The sequence below is a fragment of the Saimiri boliviensis genome, chromosome 10 (assembly GCF_048565385.1).
Source record: "Saimiri boliviensis isolate mSaiBol1 chromosome 10, mSaiBol1.pri, whole genome shotgun sequence".
NCBI classification, from domain to species: domain Eukaryota; kingdom Metazoa; phylum Chordata; class Mammalia; order Primates; family Cebidae; genus Saimiri; species Saimiri boliviensis.
Genome location: NC_133458.1, coordinates 57,108,393 through 57,128,353, shown reverse-complemented (window position 1 = coordinate 57,128,353; position 19,961 = coordinate 57,108,393). Strand labels below are relative to the sequence as shown.

At 33.2% G+C, this 19,961-nt stretch overlaps 1 protein-coding gene across 1 annotated transcript in view; it reads left to right on the top strand.

The window, feature by feature from the left end:
* Window positions 1–1,280: 1,280 nt before the first annotated feature.
* Window positions 1,281–19,961, top strand: part of GNAT3 (G protein subunit alpha transducin 3) — a 64,572-nt gene continuing 45,891 nt past the window's right edge. The window contains exon 1 of the mRNA XM_003921142.3: window positions 1,281–1,530. Coding sequence (XP_003921191.1) covers window positions 1,413–1,530 — 118 coding nt within the window. The 5' untranslated portion in view covers window positions 1,281–1,412. The remainder of the gene's footprint in view (window positions 1,531–19,961) is intronic.

The following is a 19,961-nucleotide window of genomic DNA, read 5'->3' as shown; positions in this document are numbered from 1 at the left end:
TTATACTATCATAGTATGGCTTTGGAGGAATGGAACTCAGGTGGTTTTGACTATGTTTATGTATCTTTAGCCTAATACTTTTAATGTGGAAAAAGTAAACAAAGCAGGGATATGTATTTAATCTGACAGCCTATTTTCTTGTTGTATGAATATGCAAAAATCCACCTGTTCAAACTTTGCACATGATCCCACAAGAAGAGCAGCACTGACAGGTGGATGGATGGACTGTATTTGAGCATTTTCTTGTTAAACACATTCACAAATCCCAAAATGCACATTAAAAGACTTATCTGCTGCCACAGGCAACCAACTCGATTTATAAGGAAAATATTGATTGACTACCTAACAAGCGCTTTATGCTTCGTATAAATAAAAAATTGTGCCACATCATCTCTGCCCTCAATCCTGAAGATTTTCAAGAAGTACATGGTATCTGTTGGAGTAGTTGAAAGATATGGAACATATTTGGGTGTTATTACTGTTTTTAGTTTGTAGGAAAAATCAAATTGCCTGCTGTTTCAAAGAACATTGGTTTTTATTCCCTTGGTACAAAATCAATAAAAGTCCCTCCAGCACAGCAGCTGTTGCTTAATGGCCCTAAAGAGTTAATGTGCTGCCTAAATTGAACACAGTTCAGTGTCTACACCAAGTGGGCCCTCAATTAGTGTTGATGGATTGACTTTCTCACAGGTGGTAAAAGCTCAATTTATAGAGATGGATCCTATGAGACTAAAATCAATAATTTAAGAAAATTGTGTTGTATTCTTTATTTGTAGCAATATATTATGTACAGATACAAAAACTATATGTATTTGTATCCATTGTTGAAAACAATATTTTTTGTTCACTGACAGATGCTAATAGATGCTCAGTAGCCTTAAATAATAATCTAGGCGATCATAAAAGTTAGATAACTTAATGTATATATTCTGATTGTGATATAGGACTATAAAGAAATCAAAGAGCCAAATATCTGAAGATGAGAAGTAAGCATCGCTGATTAGTAATAACTTTTAATCACAGTAATAAAAATTGCCCTGTAGTGAGAAACATTCTATTTGAATTGCTTATTGTAAATTATCTCTAGTGTATAGACTCTGACAATTTTCTACACTATTTTATACTATTCTTTAAGGCAGATAAGCATGTTTTCGAAGATGTGCCCAAATCACTCATTTAATTTGAAAGTATAATGAACTTCCTCTTTAGCCTCCATGAAGGCGGTATGGTTTTACCACTTGATCAGCTGACAGATGAGAAAGCATCTTCTTAGTCAAAGCAGAATCTTAGAGCCCTAGGGAATGGACTGCTGGGTACTTCAGGAGAGCATTGCTCTTGCATCCTATGTCCAAACCACAGCTGTGCTCAACATCTGAAGTTTGAACAAACTGACAGGTATCTACTACCACAAGATGGGAAGTGGAATTAGTTCAGAGAGCAAGGAGTCAGCCAAAAGATCAAAAGAACTGGAGAAAAAGCTTCAGGAGGATGCTGAGCGAGATGCAAGAACTGTAAAGCTGCTCCTGTTAGGTAATTTATTTTCCCTTTTGCTCTCAAAAACCTGACTTTTTTTCAATTGGGATACATCTACTTTTCTCAAAGCTTAATTTTAAGTGTATAATCATGTGGCAAATTTATTATGAAAATGTATTTGGAAACTTAAGCAGACTTTATTTGCACTTTATCAATATTTAATAATTTTTCTGTTCAGTGTATTATTACATGTTTTTTTGTTAGCAAAGAGGTAAATATTTATCAGCTAATTTCTCTGTCAATAATATGATTTACCATTAAAAGAAAAATCAGATATATTTATCATTTTATTACATTCTAATTATATTCTGAATGTCAGCTTTTTAATACCAAAAGCAATCCTTTAATTAAAAGTTATAAAGAGTTATTTTGTTTAAACAGAAATATGTTGAGCTGTTTGACATTGAAGTTAATGTTAGTTATTTACTTGTGCTGTTAAAATCAATTAGTCAAGTTATTTAGAGAGTAATGAAAAGGTACTTTAAATTATATTGATACTATTACTTAGGCTCCTTAATACTGCCTGTGACATTGCTTGTAGGCTTGAAAAATACTCTATCTAAATCCTTTTAGTGCAATTATATATTCATTGAGGTCAGGATTTATGTCTCTTTTATTTTTTTTCCTTTCCTCAAAACTCAACACAGTGTTTTACCTTAATTCAATGTTCAATTAATTGAAAAAATAACCTGTATGCATATTTTTTCTATAAAGCATAAAACATTTTTTTTTTTAATTTTTTTTGAGACGGAGTTTCGCTCTTGTTACCCAGGCTGGAGTGCAATGGCACGATCTTGGCTCACCACAACCTCCGCCTCCTGGGTTCAGGCAATTCTCCTGCCTCAGCCTCCTGAGTAGCTGGGATTACAGGCACGTGCCACCATGCCCAGCTAATTTTTTGTATTTTCAGTAGAGACGGGGTTTCATCATGTTGACCAAGGATGGTCTCGATCTATTGACCTCGTGATCCACCCGCCTCAGCCTCCCAAAGTGCTGGGATTACAGGCTTGAGCCACCACGCCCGGCAGCATAAAACATTTTATATAAGGCATAAACATTTTACATGCAGTTGTCACTGAAACAGAAATATGGTTTTGAAATAAAATAATGACCTCTATAAAGCAGAATACACATTAAGCGCTTAATTCTGATTGAATTATAGTAAGTTGTACATTCTCTCTGATTTTGGTTATACTTAAAAGGACTTCATTTTATTTCAGAATTGTGCATATTTCACATAACAAATTTCCTCATATTTTAAGTATTTAAACATTTAAATACTTAATAATATAAAATAAATTAAATTCTTAAATGTATTTAAGTATTCCTTCATTGTGTCTAATTTGCTCCCAATAGCAAGAGTGTTTCAGAAGCCAGCTGTGGGATTCCCAGCTCTTGCTCCTTAAAGGAAAGGAAAGGTTCTTGCCCCTTACACACAGGTTCTGTGCCTGAACACAGGCCCACAGCACTTATCAATAACTATCCAGCTATTGGTGACTTAGAAAGATGTGGGCTAAGCGCTTATGACACCAGGAAATATATGCTTCCTAACACATCAGAGAATTCTGTTTCTGATCAGACTGAAAGTAATATTGACATAGGAAAAGGTGAAAAGAGAAAGACAAGCATTCCTACAAATGCATTTTTATATTCCTCTTGTACTAAGATCGATGGCATAAGAATGATAAAATGTATTCAACATCCCCATATTTAAATAACATTTCAATAGATGCGTGTTTTCAATATACCAATTATCTGTTTTTTATATATTCTCTTATTTTGTAAAACTACAAATGGAAAGCCAAAAAAAAAAAAAAAAAAGTGAAAGAGTTAATGCCACAATTAAGATTAAGATACAAACTATTGGCCGGGCGCGGTGGCTCAAGCCTGTAATCCCAGCACTTCGGGAGGCCGAGGCGGTTGGATCACGAGGTCAAGAGATCGAGACCATCCTGGTCAACATGGTGAAACCCCGTCTTTACCAAAAATACAAAAAATTAGCTGGGCATGGTGGTGTGTGCCTGTAATCCCAGTTACTCAGGAGGCTGAGGCAGGAGAATTGCCTGAACCCAGGAGGCGGAGGTTGCGGTGAGCCGAGATCGTGCCATTGCACTCCAGCCTGGGTAACGAGAGCGAAACTCCGTCTCAAAAAAAAAAAAAAAAAAAAAAAAGATAAAAACTATTAAACATGCCAAAAGCAATGACTCTTGAGATAAGCATATCAGAGCAGCCAGTCAACTGGAGATTCAGTTGTAATGGAAAATAACAAGGTAGAGTGGTGGTTTCTAGGGGCTAGGGTGGTTGGGGGAACAAGGGGAAATGAAGTTGTTGGTTAAAGACAAAAAAAAAAATCACAGTTAAATAGGAGGAATAAATTTCAAGAGATCTATTGTACAGCAAGGTGACTGTAGTTAATGATGATATATTGTGTTCTTGAAAAATGTAAAGAGAGTGGGTGTTGTGTGCATTTACCACAAAAATGGTAACTGTGAAGTAATACATTTGTTAATTAGCAAGATTTAACCATTCTACAGTTATTTGTACTTTAACATATCGTGTTGTACACAATAGACGCATGCAATGTTGTCAATTAAAAAAATTAAAAATGTTTAAAAAGAATACATATAGATGACTGAAAATACAATATTGAAAACTGAATAAAAAGGTTTGATGTAGCAATGGACAAAAGGAAGGTTTTGTTTTTTAATTTGGAACTGAAAATCAACAGACTACTGATAAATATGGGCTTCCAGAATTAGTAAATTTCACAACTCCACAGAGCCATTGACTGAGGCGCAACTTACTGTATGCAATGCTATCAAATGAAAAATAAATTATGTCAATTATTTTTAGACTTAAGTGGTGGTTAAATCAAGAAGAAAGAGCAATATCTGTACCAGAAGTATAAAAGAATAATTAGTGGGACTATTATATGTTTTACTTTCCCAAAGTGATCACAATTTTATACATTTAGTTTCATCATTACTAAATAAAATACTTGAATTTATTTGGTTCCAACAGTATGTGCCCTAAACTCCTTTGTCACATTTTATTTATACAAAATAAATTCTCTTAAGTTGTTTGTATTTCAATTACATTACAAACAATTGAGTAAGTTTCCATTCTGGATTTCATCTGAATTCTACATATGATGATACAGTTATCAAATTCCTAACAGTCATATAACTCTACTTCATTCTCATGTTTTTGGATTGAATTCAAATTCTCAAAACTATAATTTTTATATTCAAGTTGACCTCATTAAGACATTATAAAAGAGTTCAGCTGAACTAAACCAAAACTTTCCATTCTCCCACCTCAAATCTCCTCACCAGTGAAATCTATTTAATTTTCCCATCATTGAAATGGTGCTCTCATTCATCAGTGTGGTCTGAACAACAGTTTTAAGTTTGACAATGAGTGCATATCACATGGGGCTAATCAGTTTAACCTTAGTAGTGACCAGACCTGAGTCAATAACTACATTTACAAAAATAAGAAATCTAAAACCACTTTTGACAGATCTTTTTTCTGTATGTTGATCTTCATCTCATGAATTTCTAGAAGCTTAAACTCATAACAGCAACTTGCCAAATTTAACATGTACTGTAAAGCAAATGTAACCATTTGGTATTATCGAACACAAGATTTCACCGAATCTGAAGAGCTATCAAAGAGCTACTTTACAATTAAAGGATCATCTTGCAGACAGATGCCTTTTTTATTACACCTTTCAGACCTTCCTTCAGTAAAATTACAGAACAGATGCCAAATCTGTGTTTTATTTTAGCAGAAAGTAGGCTTTTCGGAAACACGGTGATGACTCATACCTTGCTGAGCACATTCGATAACTGCAATCAAGACAATAATGTCATATGCTTTTAAAAAAAACTCACTTGCAAAGATGTTCCAGAAAGAGCACGTTTTACAAAGAAAAACAAATTCTAATGAATATTCTCATTTTTATCTAAATTCATTTTGAAAGTTTTATTTATAAATGTTTCATTCAAAGGTATTTTATTCAAAATAATACCTATTATTTAATTGTAAACTCAATATGGATCATGTTTCCATTTTTCTTTTCTCTTCTCTTCATGCTTATTGCATCAAATTTCAGTCTGAGTTTATTTTGCTACATCAGTTTCCTTTGTGTTTTTGCAAATTTTCATCACATGGGCTGGTTAGATTTAAAACACCATGGAAAGTATAGGGAAACAACTAGCCTTCCTTTTTCTTCATATTCAAAATACCCTCTGCTATAAATAATTAACATTTATTCTATAATTTTTCACTTTCAGCTAGTGATTTCCAACAATACCATGGAAAATTTATCATAGATGTTCTTTTCTTTCATTTTAAAATCTTTTATTTCTAATTTTTCTTTGTGCTACATTGTAAGCACCACACTGTTATTATTTTAATGATGTCCTCTGAGCTTTAGTGTTTTAAAATATTATTCAGCCTATCTGGCTTTTAGAAACATGAATAGGGATGTAGTCTAGAGATCAAAAACTATCTATTTTCAAATGTAATGTATTTATTATAGTTACCATTTTCAAACTTTTCAAATGGTTTCACTTATTCAACAAATAGATACTTTGGAAGGTATGTAGTAGGAGAATTATAATGATTTTGATGCTATCTAAAGGCTTGGTACAAAATAATTGGTAAAATAAAACTTACACAGCAGAATAAGCTAAATACGTTTAACCACAGAGCAGAATGAGGAAAATACAATTTAATACTAGAACAGAATGTATTTTTAAGCCATCTGAGTCAGAAATTGATTTATTAATAACTTCATCAAGTATAATGTTTTTATGCTTCCCAGAGTGACCATAGGCTAGCCACATAAACCTAGAGAAATAATGGATGCCAAGTGTTTCGTAACTTGTAAAGATCTAGACAAATGTGGTTTATTCTTTGGCATAATAGATTCCCAAATCTAAAAAAATTAAAACTCAATAAATGTGTATCATTATTCTTAGTTTGTCTTTCTTTTACATGTAACTAAGAGAAGTCAGGACTCAAGATTCAGATTAAATTTAAGTGACTATTTTTATTCTACGTGTGCTTTTTAATTGGTCTTTTGTTTGTTTGTTTGTTTGTTTTTTTAATTATCCCTAGATGTGAGTGGGAGAGATTCCAGGAAACTAGAGTTGTTTCTGAGTTACTGATTAGATTACAAGTTCATCAACTCTTAATTTTATTACACTAACATAGCCCATGCCTGTCTATGGATAGGAGCAGATAAACACATTCTTCAGAATAATTACATTAGAATTAACTAGTAAGTCTCCTTCTGATCACTGGTAATAAAAGAAGAATCTTAACATGTAAAATGTATTCCCAATGATATTTTCAACTTTTTGTTTTGTTTTGTTTATTTAAATTAAAACCAGTTTTTCCTTCCTCCAACAAGAGTGCATTTTTATTTTAAACATATTTATAAACATTATAAAATAATTTATTTTTGTATGGCATAATGGTTACAGTTAATGACATTATATTGTATTCTTGAAAAATGCTAAGAGTGAATAAGTGTTCTCACTGCAAAAATAACTAAGCAGGAGATACGTGTGGTGGCTCAAGCCTGTAATCCCAGCACTTTGGGAGGCTGAGGCAGGTGGATCACGAGGTCAAGAGATCGAGACCATCCTTGTTAACAAGGTGAAACCCCGTCTCTACTAAAAATACAAAACATTAGCTGGGCATGGTGGCTCGTGCCTCTAATCCCAGCTACTCAGGAGACTGAGGCAAGAGAATTGCCTGAACCCAGGAGGCGGAGGTTGCAGTGAGTCGAGATCATGCCATTGTACTCCAGCCTGGGTAACAAGAGCGAAACTCTGCCTCAAAAAAAAAAAAAAAAAAAAATTAAAAATAACTAAGCAGGGTAAGACGTATGTTAATTAGCTAGATTAACTATTTCTAAATGTATACGTATTTCAAAACACCACGTTGTACACAACAAATAATATTATTTTCTCTGCTAACTTAAATTATTTATTTATTTATTTCATGTTTGTAGAGGTATCCAACCTTTGGGATATATGAATATTCTTAATGCAAATGTTTAAAACTGCTTCTCAGTGAAGTGGAAAGAAAACTTTAGGCAGAAAAGACCTACTTGGAGAGTTTCAGTTTTTCTCCAAAATGCAACGGACTGTTTCCACTACAACAATTTGAACGTTCTGGATACTTACAATTTATTAAATGGTTGCCAAATAATTACAATGTTTCATTTATCTATAAGAATGGCCCATGGTAGCATCAAATAGCTTTCAATAATGTCCCTCTTTCCCAACAAGCAAAAGCACTCAGACAAATAGTTTGTGTATTATTTGACTGATTGTTTCAGATGTATTCATCTCTATTGATCAGCACTTCTTAAAAACAGGCTCATAAGGCACTCACATAAAAGTAGCAAACCATTTAGCAAAACATTCTACACTTAGCCAAATGATAGTATTTGTAAGGAGATTGAAAATTCTCTCTTGCTGACAATGACTCTTGCTAACTATAGTTTAACAAGCTCTCTAGTAATATCACAGAACATATTTATACTCACATATTTTCATTCAAGCCTGAATTATTGACTCAAGACAAACATTGTACCTTTAAAAATATTTATGTAAGTAACACGAGCAGTTAACAAAACTTACTTCTCCACACTGTTAAAAAGGAAAGGAGGTGAAACATTTGATAGTATAAGGACTCCACGATCTGCTTTATATAAAATAAAATAAATACCTCCATTTAAGGTATTAGACTCAAGTTCAGAATCCATACCCCTAATTTATTAGGTTGGTGCAAAAGTAATTGCGGTTTTTGCCATCACTTTTAATAATTTTCCCCCAAATATTGGTGTGCAAATACATCAATGTGGAATTTGAACCTAAAGAAGTAGGATTCAAGGTGAAACTTGAATAAGATATTTAAAAATCCATTCTATTTATTACAAGATCCACTGCTAATAAAAAAGTGGAAATCATGGGTTTCCTTCCTGCCTCAGTATTTTATACTCCAATAGAATAAATTAACTAGCTAGATTTTTTTGAAGATATCTAGAAATTTCACTCCCTAACTGCAATTTTATACTCTATTATCTCATACTTTTCCATATTTAGTGAATTAGTTGTCTGATTTAATCTACTTCCTTTTAACAGGGCCAGCCATTTCAGCTGTGCTCCTCCTAAAATTCAGGAATATTTCACCTCCTTAATCTTCTACCTTGATTAACATTCAAACCCTCAACCCTGGATAATCCCTCAAAGTTCTCCATTTACCATTGTCATAATACACTTCTTCCAACTGATTTTCTTGAAAGTAGTGCTGTTTAACAGCTTGTTCAGCTCTTAGTGCTGATCTAACCCTGATCCCTCTGTAAATTCTTAATTTCCTTCATTCCCAGATGTTGTAGAATAAAACAATATATAATTTTCAGTCACCTGGCTGACACATATCATGTTTTAAATTTAGCTGGGCCAATAATTATTTTACTTATTCTTCACTTTCTTCTAAAATCCTCCAAAGGCAGCTGCTCCCACATTTCCAACACCATTTTCATCTCCAATCTCCCCTCCACCTCACCCTCGATGACCACTAATACACAACAAAACAATTTCAATCATCATCTGCAAATCTCACTAAACATTCATGTATTCTCATATTTTCACTAGTTTTAAAGAAGCAGTATTCCATTTTCATTTCAGATTAGTTTCAGCCTTTGTGCTATAAATTCTACCACCTTTCAAGCCTCAAAAATTTTGTTCCATCAATAATTTTTCACTTTGTAATCTTCAAAATTATCTACTGGCTCTTTCTTCATGGTAAACACAGATGTTTCTTTCCTTCAGCATAAAAAACTTGTTTTGACTTCAATGCACCCTTGAATTCACCTTATAAAGATACCTTTTCAAGTGTTTTTATATTGAAATACTTCTCAAAGGATGCTGTGCTCACTGCTTCTATTTTCTTATATTCTGTAGTCTCTTTCGTTAATTGCAACATAAATTGTATATGTGCTCTTCTCTACTAAAAAATTATCTGTCACAGAGCACTGATAATGGCCAATTCACAAAATTCGCATCTCAGTAACTTTTTCCTTTTATTTTTTTAAGACACGGTCTTGTCACCCAGGCTGGAGTGCAGTGTTGCAATTACATCTCACTGCAGCCACAACCTCCTGGGCTCAGGTGATCCTCCCGCCTCAGAGTCCACAGTAGCTGGTACTATAGGCACGTGCAACCACACCTGGCTAATTTTTGTATTTTTTGTAGAGACAGAGTTTCACCATGTTGCTCAGGCTGGTCTCAAATTCCTGGGCTCAGGAGATCTGCCTGTCTCTCCCAAAGTGCTGGAATTACAGGCTTGAGGCTCTACCCCCGCAACAGTAACTTAAATCTCTCTTCATCTTTTAAGCTAAGTCTGAACTAAATAGTCCTCATTTTTTATATTCCTGTATTCCTGTCTTCATTGAAGCTTGCTTTTTCTTTCCATCCGTAGGTGGACTCATTTCCCACAGTTTGTACTTGAAACGTTATGGGTTTTAGTCTATACTCTCTTTTGAGGACCTCATACCAGGACTTAACTGATAAGACTTTAAAATTATTCCTTTTGCTCCATTTGTTCACCCCTATTTACAAAATTTTTTGTATCTGTCAATGACCTGATCCCACTCTGGGAGAACTCAAAATAATTTCCCAAGTTTACTTGCTGCCCATTTATCTTTACGTTTTCCACGAGGTGCCTTGTGATATTCTTTTCCATTATATCTACTTGATATTTCAATCCTTCCTAGCCCCTTTCTTTATGACTAGTCCCTCTCCCTTGTCCAAAGGTCAATATTGTCACAAGATTTAATTTTAGTTCTATCTCTATTGTCATAAATCTCATATTTTTGTCTTTATCCATTGCTTCTGTTATTGCTTTAGTCTACAAGAAAATTCTATGAAATAAATGTTACTTTCAAGATATAGATAAGAAGAAAATTACACCTTAAGAATATAGTTTGGTTTCCTAATATCAAATGTTCATTTACAGCCAAGCAAAGCCTTTTATTTTTATGTGTCAGTTTTAAGTTAGTGTCTCCATTCTAATTTCTATGAGAACAGAGAACATATCTGCTTTTGCTTTTGCTCTTTAATTATGACACAAGAAAGGATGGATGCATGATGAATGGAAGAATGACAGAATCAGAATCTAAAATATTCTTGTGATTTGTTCATGGTGGCTAGAACATACATATACATTTGCATGTGGACGTTAGCTAGAAGAAAGTCACTTATATGTTATTGCATTGGAAGTTTATTTTGTATCTGCAGTCAATAGGAAGATATTGATAGGTTTTTAAGTAAGTAACCAAAATGATAATACTTGGCTTTTTTAAAAAAACAAAGACTACCCTGGCTATACTATGGCTCAAAGATTAGGTAGAACAATTAGAAAATTGTTACTAATATGCAAATACTTGATGCAATTCTGAATTAATGCAGGAATTGTAAGTTTGAAAACAAGATTTGAGGGATATCAGGAGACAGAGTGACAGAACTTGGTGGCTGACTGCACATGGATGGTTAATGAGAGGAGTGATTGGGGTGGAATTTGGTATGGTTGATTACATTATTCACAAGTATATGAAATGCAGGACAAATATGAGGGAAAGGGGTCATAATTTGGGAAATTCAAACCTACGTTTTTGGTGGGTTTTTTAAAGCAGTACCAAATGGAGATATCTACGAGATCAACATGTGAGTCTGAAAATGAGGAGGGATAACTCTAGTAAGAACTACACGCTTGATAAATTCAATCCTCCATTTTCCTTATTTTATATTTTCCTTTTTCCACGGATCCAGTGAGTATAGGCAAACCGTGTGATTAACCAAGGCCTGTATGTTTTCCACGAGGTGCCTTGTGATATTCTTTCCCATTATATCCACTTGATATTTCAGTCCTCCTTAGGCCCTTTCTGTATGACTAGTCCCTCTCCATTGTCCGAAGGTCAATGCTGTCACAAAATTTAGTTTTAGTTCTATCTCTATTGGCATAAATCTCATATTTTTGTCTTTATTCATTGCTTCTATTATTGATTTAATCTACAAGAAAATGCTATGAAATAGATATTACTCTCATGATATAGAAAAGAAGATAATGACATCTTAAGAATATAGTTTGGTTTCCTAATATCTTTTGTAAAATCATTGTTGCAATTGTATCCATACTAAAAATAGTATACATGACTATTCCCACAATTAATGAACACTTAGACAAATATCTATGTACAACAGACCTGTGTGGGAAAAATCATGCAATTCTGTACTTTAGTGTTATCATTTTTTAGCCTAAAAGGTATATTAATAAGAGAGGAAAAAGGAAATATCTCTTAAAATGCTTCTCAAAATCCAAGAAAGCTCATAGAACATTTTTAAACCACTTTGTTGTGGTAGGATTGACATGCAAAAGCTATACATATTTAATGTATAGCTTAATGCATAAGCTATATTTATTTAAGGTAACTTGATAAGATTAGAGATAATCACAATCCACACAGTAAACTTCTTTGTCACCTATAAAAGTTGTTTCCTATCTTCTCCTTACTATTATTAGCATATGATAAGAACACTTAACATAAGATCTACCCTCTTAGCAAATTTTTAAGTATACAGTACAGTATTGGTATATTTATATTAGTGCCTACTATAAATATTAACAGACAATTTAAAAATAACCATAAAATTGGAAGTTAGAATATCTAAATAAAAGATCATTAAAAAGAAAAGATAGTAACTAGCCACAATATTTCTTCTCATAAATGAAATATGCTTAGTTTGGCTGATGAGGAATTTTATAGATTCACGATGCTTGTTTTTTCCATCTCACAGAAAATAGGTACTTATAGTCATATAAGTATATCTGACACCATATGTTTACTGATATGACACACTGAAAATCCACAATATTATTTATATAGTATTCATCTAAAATATTTACATTGAATCTAGTTATCAGAGAATACAGATAATTGGATATATTTTGAAAATTGTCTTAGACTAGAAAAATGCCAAGGTCAACAAAACAAAATAACAAAAATATTACAAGGGAAATGTTATAAATTAAAAGAGTTTAAATAGCATAATGACAAAATAGAGTGTGAGACTTGACTAGATCATGAATATAATAAAAAAAAGTATGGGAAACATTTTTTGGACCAAGCAAATAAATTTGAATATGGAGTATATAGTATTAGATAACATTTTGAATTAATATAAATTTTCTTATGCATGGGAATAGCATTTCAGTTTGTAGAAAAAATGCCTTATTCTTAGAAGACACAGTTTGAAATATTTGTGGGTGAAATGTCTCATAAAGATTCAGCAAAACAAAACATAAAAATATGTTTACACATGCATATGTAACTTTACACATGGATATTAGAGAGAAAGCAAACAGGACAAAGCATTAATTCATAAAGGTGAAGGGTATAAAACGCAGGCTTCTATAGTACTATATTCTTGAACCACTATAGGATTTTAAATTAATTATCAAAATTAAAAGTGGGGAAAATAAACAAATGTGTTATTTTTTGGCAAAAGAAAATGTACAAATTGATCTGCAAATGTATTCATAGTGCTTTATAAGAAAATTCTATCAAACAGCCCATGGGCAGAACATTTCAAAATTACATAAACATTTTTAGGAAATTTTTTTCAATTTATTATTTAACAACCTTGACAACAAAATTTGACAAAGACAATGGCAGTTCAATCATCCTCACAGACGTAAATATAAAAACAAAAGCAAAATATTAGCAAACTGATGCCAGCAATATATAAAATGCAAAAAGGAGAAAGGTTGGAGGGAGTTTGGGGGGAAGAGGGATTATCCCAAGAATGCATGTTTGAAATACTGTTAGAACCTCAATTAACATTACTCACTACAAGATCAAATTAAAAGAAAAATCATAACAATGTCAGGAGAAGCCAAAAATAATTCAATAAAATTTTTTTATCAATTCCTGATTTTAAAAACACCAATTAAGGTAGAAATAGAAGAGAATTTCCTTAGTCAGATAAACTGTAGGTACAGAAACCTTCAATAATTATCATACCTATCGGGAAACATTTAGCATTGTTGACTACAGATAGTGAACAAGGACTTGTGCTGATTAACGGGTTTCCTGTTAACAGAACAGACTCTAAAGAATGACATAGTTTCCTGCCCTTGACCTTGTTCTCTTCAATAATCCTATCAGGGATTTGGGTGAAGGTGGATAGAGCAGGCGTTTCAAACTTGAGATTCAGTTTGGAAGGATACAGTGACAAAGCAAAGTCAGAATTCGAAATGACCTCAACTAGCAGAAATGCTTGCTGCAAATAAGCAAAATGGAATTTAATAAATACCTTTATTGAGGTTCAAAATCAATTACATACATGTGGTTTGTGGGAGAATCTGTTTGGTAAGAGCAAATGTGAAAAAAAGGAGAAAAACTTTACAAGCTAAACATAGGCCAAAAATTTAAAAAGCTGATAAAGCTACAAAAAAAAAAAAAAAGAAAAGAAAAAAAAAGAAAGAAAGAAAGGAAGGAAGCAAACTAATCATGATCTCTATTTAAAAAATTACTTATTTATGAACGAGCACCAGAAGTGAGGAAGATCTAGCTGGCAGAATGTCCTTATTGTTCGTAAATCTGATACCTACAGCACAATTTTCAGTACCACATTTCAGAAAGACATTGGCTCTTGTAAGGGGTGTGGTTCAGAAGATAAATACTCTAAAAATCATGTTCCACAAGAAAGAAGTAAAGGAGTGGATCATATTATACTTGGAGTATTTCTTTAAATGGATATGAGCACATTCTTCAAATAATAGAAAGTACTTAGAATTCACTATGTTCACTATACCTAGATTATGTTTTAGGTAATTTATATTTGTAATCTAATCCTCCTATGTCTTAATTCAATTTTATAATGGAGGAAACTGATTTTCAGAGAGACTGAATTTGATCAAGACACTTAGTCACAGTCAGAGATGAGCGCAAGCTCCTATTTAGCTCCAAAACATGACTATGCCCATCCCCTTTTCCTACCATGAATCCAGCTGTGTGAGGAGCGGTCATGTGGACAGGACAGAGAATTTTGGTGTTCCTCCATGAAAAGGAAAATATTAAGTAGAACAAAATTAAGTTGGTTCAAAAGAGACTATCTTAAAAATCTTTTAAGCCAACAGTCTACCTATGAATGACAAGCTGACACAGCAATACCAATATGTCTATGGAAGTACACTGCTTTCAAGGTCAGGTGCAGTGGCTCATGCTTGTAATTCCAGCACTTTGGGAGACTGAGACAGGAGGATTGCTTGAGCCCAGGAGGCCAAGGCTGCAGTGAGCCATGAACATGCTACTGCATTCCAGCCTGGGCAACAGAGCTGGATTCTGTCTCAAAACAAAAAAAGTAGACTGCTATCATATTAATTTACAATAAATACATTTAAAATAATTTCTAAAGCATTGATACCATTTTGCTATTTATCAGTGCCTACTTAAAAAGAAAGTGATAGGACATAGGTTTAGTAAGAGTCAGAATATGTAGTTTCTTTAAGACAGATCTGAAACTCTGGATGATCATCATAATCTCTATTAGATTCATTTATCTCAAGGATAGATTGAAAAGATGTGCATAGCTGGTTGATTTCTAAGGTTTCTTTCTACTGTACAATTATGTGATTTTTAAGACCACCTACAAAAATAATATCTTACATGTGATTTCAAGTCAGAATGTTGTAATCTCATTTTGCCCGTTTGAACAAGTTATCCCAAATGAGCAATTAAGCCTTGCGTGTCCTCAATCGAATTTCAGTTGCAGGTATAGATATTGGGTAGGTTTAAAATTGTTTTTAAAATTTTTCACATTTGAAAATGTGGAAGAAGTTTCCTTATTGTTATTAAAAATTAATTTATGAGTATCTAAGTATGAATTAAGGATATATGTAAATATTTAATTATTTGAAACATTAACTATTTCAAAGAAACAAATGTATATCTTGTTAAAATTCTCTTGGTACCCCTTGACCCAGAAACTAATATTAGTGATGACCACAATTTGGTAGGAAGAGATTATTTCAGGACACCATCAGCATATGTAAACACATTGTTATAATGTCTAAATTTGGCTCTGTAACTTCATCTAATCTTACAAGACTGAAATAGTTATTGTGAACTACGACCTAGAATCATTGTGAGAATAGGGCTTAATAATTTATTTTTGAAATAACTTTGCAATAGAGTTCCAAACAATAAATGAGGTTTTAAGTAGATAGGCTTTTCTTTAGGAATCTTCCTGTTAATGCTGTGGTTGACTATACTGGACCTTTACATAGAAGACTGAAGTCACCACATAGAGCAAGGATAGTACAGATACCTTTTTAAAGACTTTCAAGGGAAAATATTAACTTTCAATACGTAGTTTCATTTAAAAGTACATGCTATTTTTTAAAAAGTGATTGACTACTTTGCTTACCTTAAACACAGCATGAATTACCAGCTAAGTTACAAAGAACTGTTATACAGTTATACACCCTGGAGCCTTAGAAATACTTCTGGAAATGCCACAACTTAATGACATCAGTATGATTACCAAATGGCCATATTTATGAAGTACAGAAGACCATTTTGAATGCACACTAACTCTGACATAATCTAAAAGTCACTTTTTCCACAAATTTATGATAAATTTCCAACTAGTCAATAATACAGAATGAATAAAATAAAATTTGGTTATGATTTTTAAATCTGTCTGAAGGTGGTTTTTAATTGATAAAACATTTATAATACTTATGCTGGTACAATTCTGAAAAATCACTGACACGCTTTTTCTCATTAGGCTCAATATCTCAAGGTAGATAATTCATTTATAAGAGTGGTCCAAATTATTTTCACTTCATTGTGGAAACTGTATATATTATGTCATCATTTATGTAAATTTGACATTCAGAAATGAGACTTTTTTTCTCATGTCTAGTTGAACACTCTGGTTGAACAAAATACAACATTAAATATAACAGCATGAGCAAGTACTGGAGTTCCTACTGAGCCCATTGACTTTTCTTCGACATCTCCATTGCTCTGTAATTTAAGGCAGTGAGAAATGAGACATTCTGTCATTTATATAGGATAATGCTATAATTTCTAATACTTGGTTCTGTTGTTAGAGATCATGAAACAAAACCTATCCAGTACAGTTTTATAGTATTAGATGACTTTTTTTTTTCAAAGTGATGCACTTCCTACAGCATAATAGGGAATTATTTAAAGCCAGTAAACCAGACTATTGTGCAAACCTCATTGATTTACTGTTGCCACTCTCACAAACAAATAACTCTCAGTCATGCAAAATGATACAGTCATTTGTCTTCTGAAAATGGGCAAGGTGATTTTATTTTATTCTCAACTGTTTCATTCTTGGGCATTGCAGCCTTCTATTAAATGAGATTGTTATGATCAATCTGTCACTTTGTGTTTGATTATGTAAAGACATTTAGCAAGTTACTTTAATTTTTTCATCTATCAACTTTATTGTCATATTTCACTACCTATGGTGGAGAGCCGACTAGCATAAAATCATGGAGAGGTGTCTTCTCAAGGTTCACCCAAGGGAAAGAATCTATATATCATCACCAGGCAATGAAACATTATTTCCCATAGCTTTACCACTCCTATTTCCTCACTATCACATAAGGTGGACAGCTGTTTCAGACAACTGCAGAAACTAGATATATTTACATATGTATGTAAATGTATGCTATGGCCAAAAAAAAATTGTCCTAAATAGAATTAAATTTAGATGTAGCTATATCTGTTAATCAAGGCTTAAGAAAAGAAACGTTTCAGTGAGAAAAAAATGATATGTATTGCAAAGGACAAAATCTCATTTCTGAAGCATGAGTCAAAGAATTCATTTGTTTTTTTAAAGATTCTACTACCGAGTTAGGCACTGTTCTAGGTGCTTTGGCTAAATCAGTGAATGAAACTAAGATTCTTCGCAATGTGAAATTAATCTTGCAGTGATGAAAGATGTTCTAAATGATATACAAAATGTTGTAAATGATATTTGTAAGCATGTAAAAGAAGAAAAGAGTTTAGAAAAAAGTAATGGTAGAATAGGAAAATGAAGACCGAATGGGCAAGAGTTGAGTTAGAAATTTCAATAGTTTGGGTCATGTGTGGTGGCTCACACCTATAATCCCAGCACTTTGGGAGCCTGAGGCAGGCAGATCATTTGAGGCCAAAAGTTTAAGACCAGCCTGGGCAACATGGTGAAAACCCATCTCTACTAAAAACACAAAAATTAGTCGGGCGTGGTGGTGCACACCAATCCCACCTGCTCAGGAGGCTGAGGCAGGAGAATTGCTTGAACCCAGGAAGTGGAGGTTGCAATGAGCCGAGATTCTGCCACTGCACTCCAGCATGGGTGACAGAGCGATACTCCATCTCAAAAAACAAATACCAAAACAACAAAGAAATGTGGGGACTTGGGGTTATCAAAAGTGATACAACTTTGGCTTACATAAAATTTTGCTAGTTTTAGTAAAACGAGGCTGTTGACTACAATGAGTAGTCAAGGATATGTCTATGCCTACCAGATTTACTGAATTTAGGATTTTCCTGGGGAATCTCAAAATTGCCTTAATTGCGTTAATTTGAAATCTGTCCAAAATTAACAAATACCTTGAGACGTCAAAGATGTCCTGTGATCTAATTTTTGGAACTGCCAGTAATACATGAAGACCTTTGCTTCTTCTAGAGACATAAAAATTAGTTCTCAAAAACCATTATTTTAGATTAGGCCCTTGGTCCATGTAGGTCAAGATCATATTTCTGCTGATAAATTTTGGTTGTAGCCTGAGGACACATTCTAAAGACGTGATTTCATATCAATTATAAAAAGCTGCATTTTCCTACAATAACACTTCAGATATTTATAACTTATTTTATCGAAAACTGTTATGAACTAACTTTTATTATCAGACCTTATCAACTTTTGGTGAATTCCTGCTTTTCTCCTGCCTGTAAATCCAGAACTTTCAAACTTCAACAAGTTGCCTGAATTTACTCCTCCCTCACATGTCTAAGATTCATAGATAAGTCAAAATTTTAAGATTTGTTTTAATTCTTTCCATACCTTACATATTGCAGTAATTTTCATCCAATTCGCTTTTTAATTCTCAAGAGCCATAGTTATTTTTAGTGTTTTCATATGGCATTTCTGTACTCTTTTTAAAATTATTATTTATTTATTTATTTGTAGACATAGTCTTGCTCTGTCACCCAGGCTGGAGTGCACTGGCACAATCTTGGCTCACTGCAACCTCTGACTCCCTTGTTCAAGCAATTCTCCAGAGTCAGCCTTCCAATAGCTGAGATTATAGGTACATGCCACCACACCCAGCTAATTTTTTGTATTTTTAGTAGAGACAAGCTTTCACCATGTTGACAAGAGAGGTCTTGATCTCATGATCCACCAGCCTCAGCTTCCCCAAGTGCTGGGACAACAGGTGTGAGCCACTGCACCCGGCCATATTCCTGCACTATTAATCATTTGAAACATCTCTATATGAATCCTCCCAAGCCCCACTGCATTCATGCTACTGGATCCCTAGCCTGTGTCTGATAAACACGTTATTTATGTTTTCCCCTCATCAGTGGCTTGCCCTTTTTCATTTTATTTTGATCAAGTCCAATTTGTTATATTTTTACTTTTTGTGGGTTCAGTGTTTTATACATTATCTAAGAGAATTTTGGTAAATTCAAGGTTGCAAAGATATTTCAACTATTTATTTCGGTAGAACTTTCATGGCTTTAGTTTTTATATATGTTTATGAGCCATTTCAAATTAATTTTTAGTATATTGTGATGTGAGTCAGTATTCTTTTTTCGTGTAGATATTCTATTGCTCCAGCATCATTTACTGATACATGTAGCGTATCTACAATAACATTAGATTTCTCTTCATGAAAAAGGGCAAAGTGTTTTGGATGCTTGTATTCTCAATTAACATTCTTTTGTGTTTGATTTTGCACTGTAGTTTGCAAACAATTTTATGCTTATGATATCTAAAGTATTCTAATAATCTTGTGAAGTAGATGTTCTTAGTTGATAGGTAAGGAAATTAAGGAGTTAAAAGATTTACTGAAGATATTACACACACAAACACACACGCGTGCGCGCATGCATGTGCACTCACACACACATACAAGGACAGAAAAAACACTCAAGCCTAGATCATTACACTTTACTTCAGTACTTTATAGTTTTCATTTCCAAAAAAATTTTAAAAATTTAAAAAAATACCTTAATAACAAAGTAGACTCAAGCAATGTCCTGAAAGCAACTTGAGGCATAGCAGGAAGCAACCACTTATTTTTCACCAGAGATT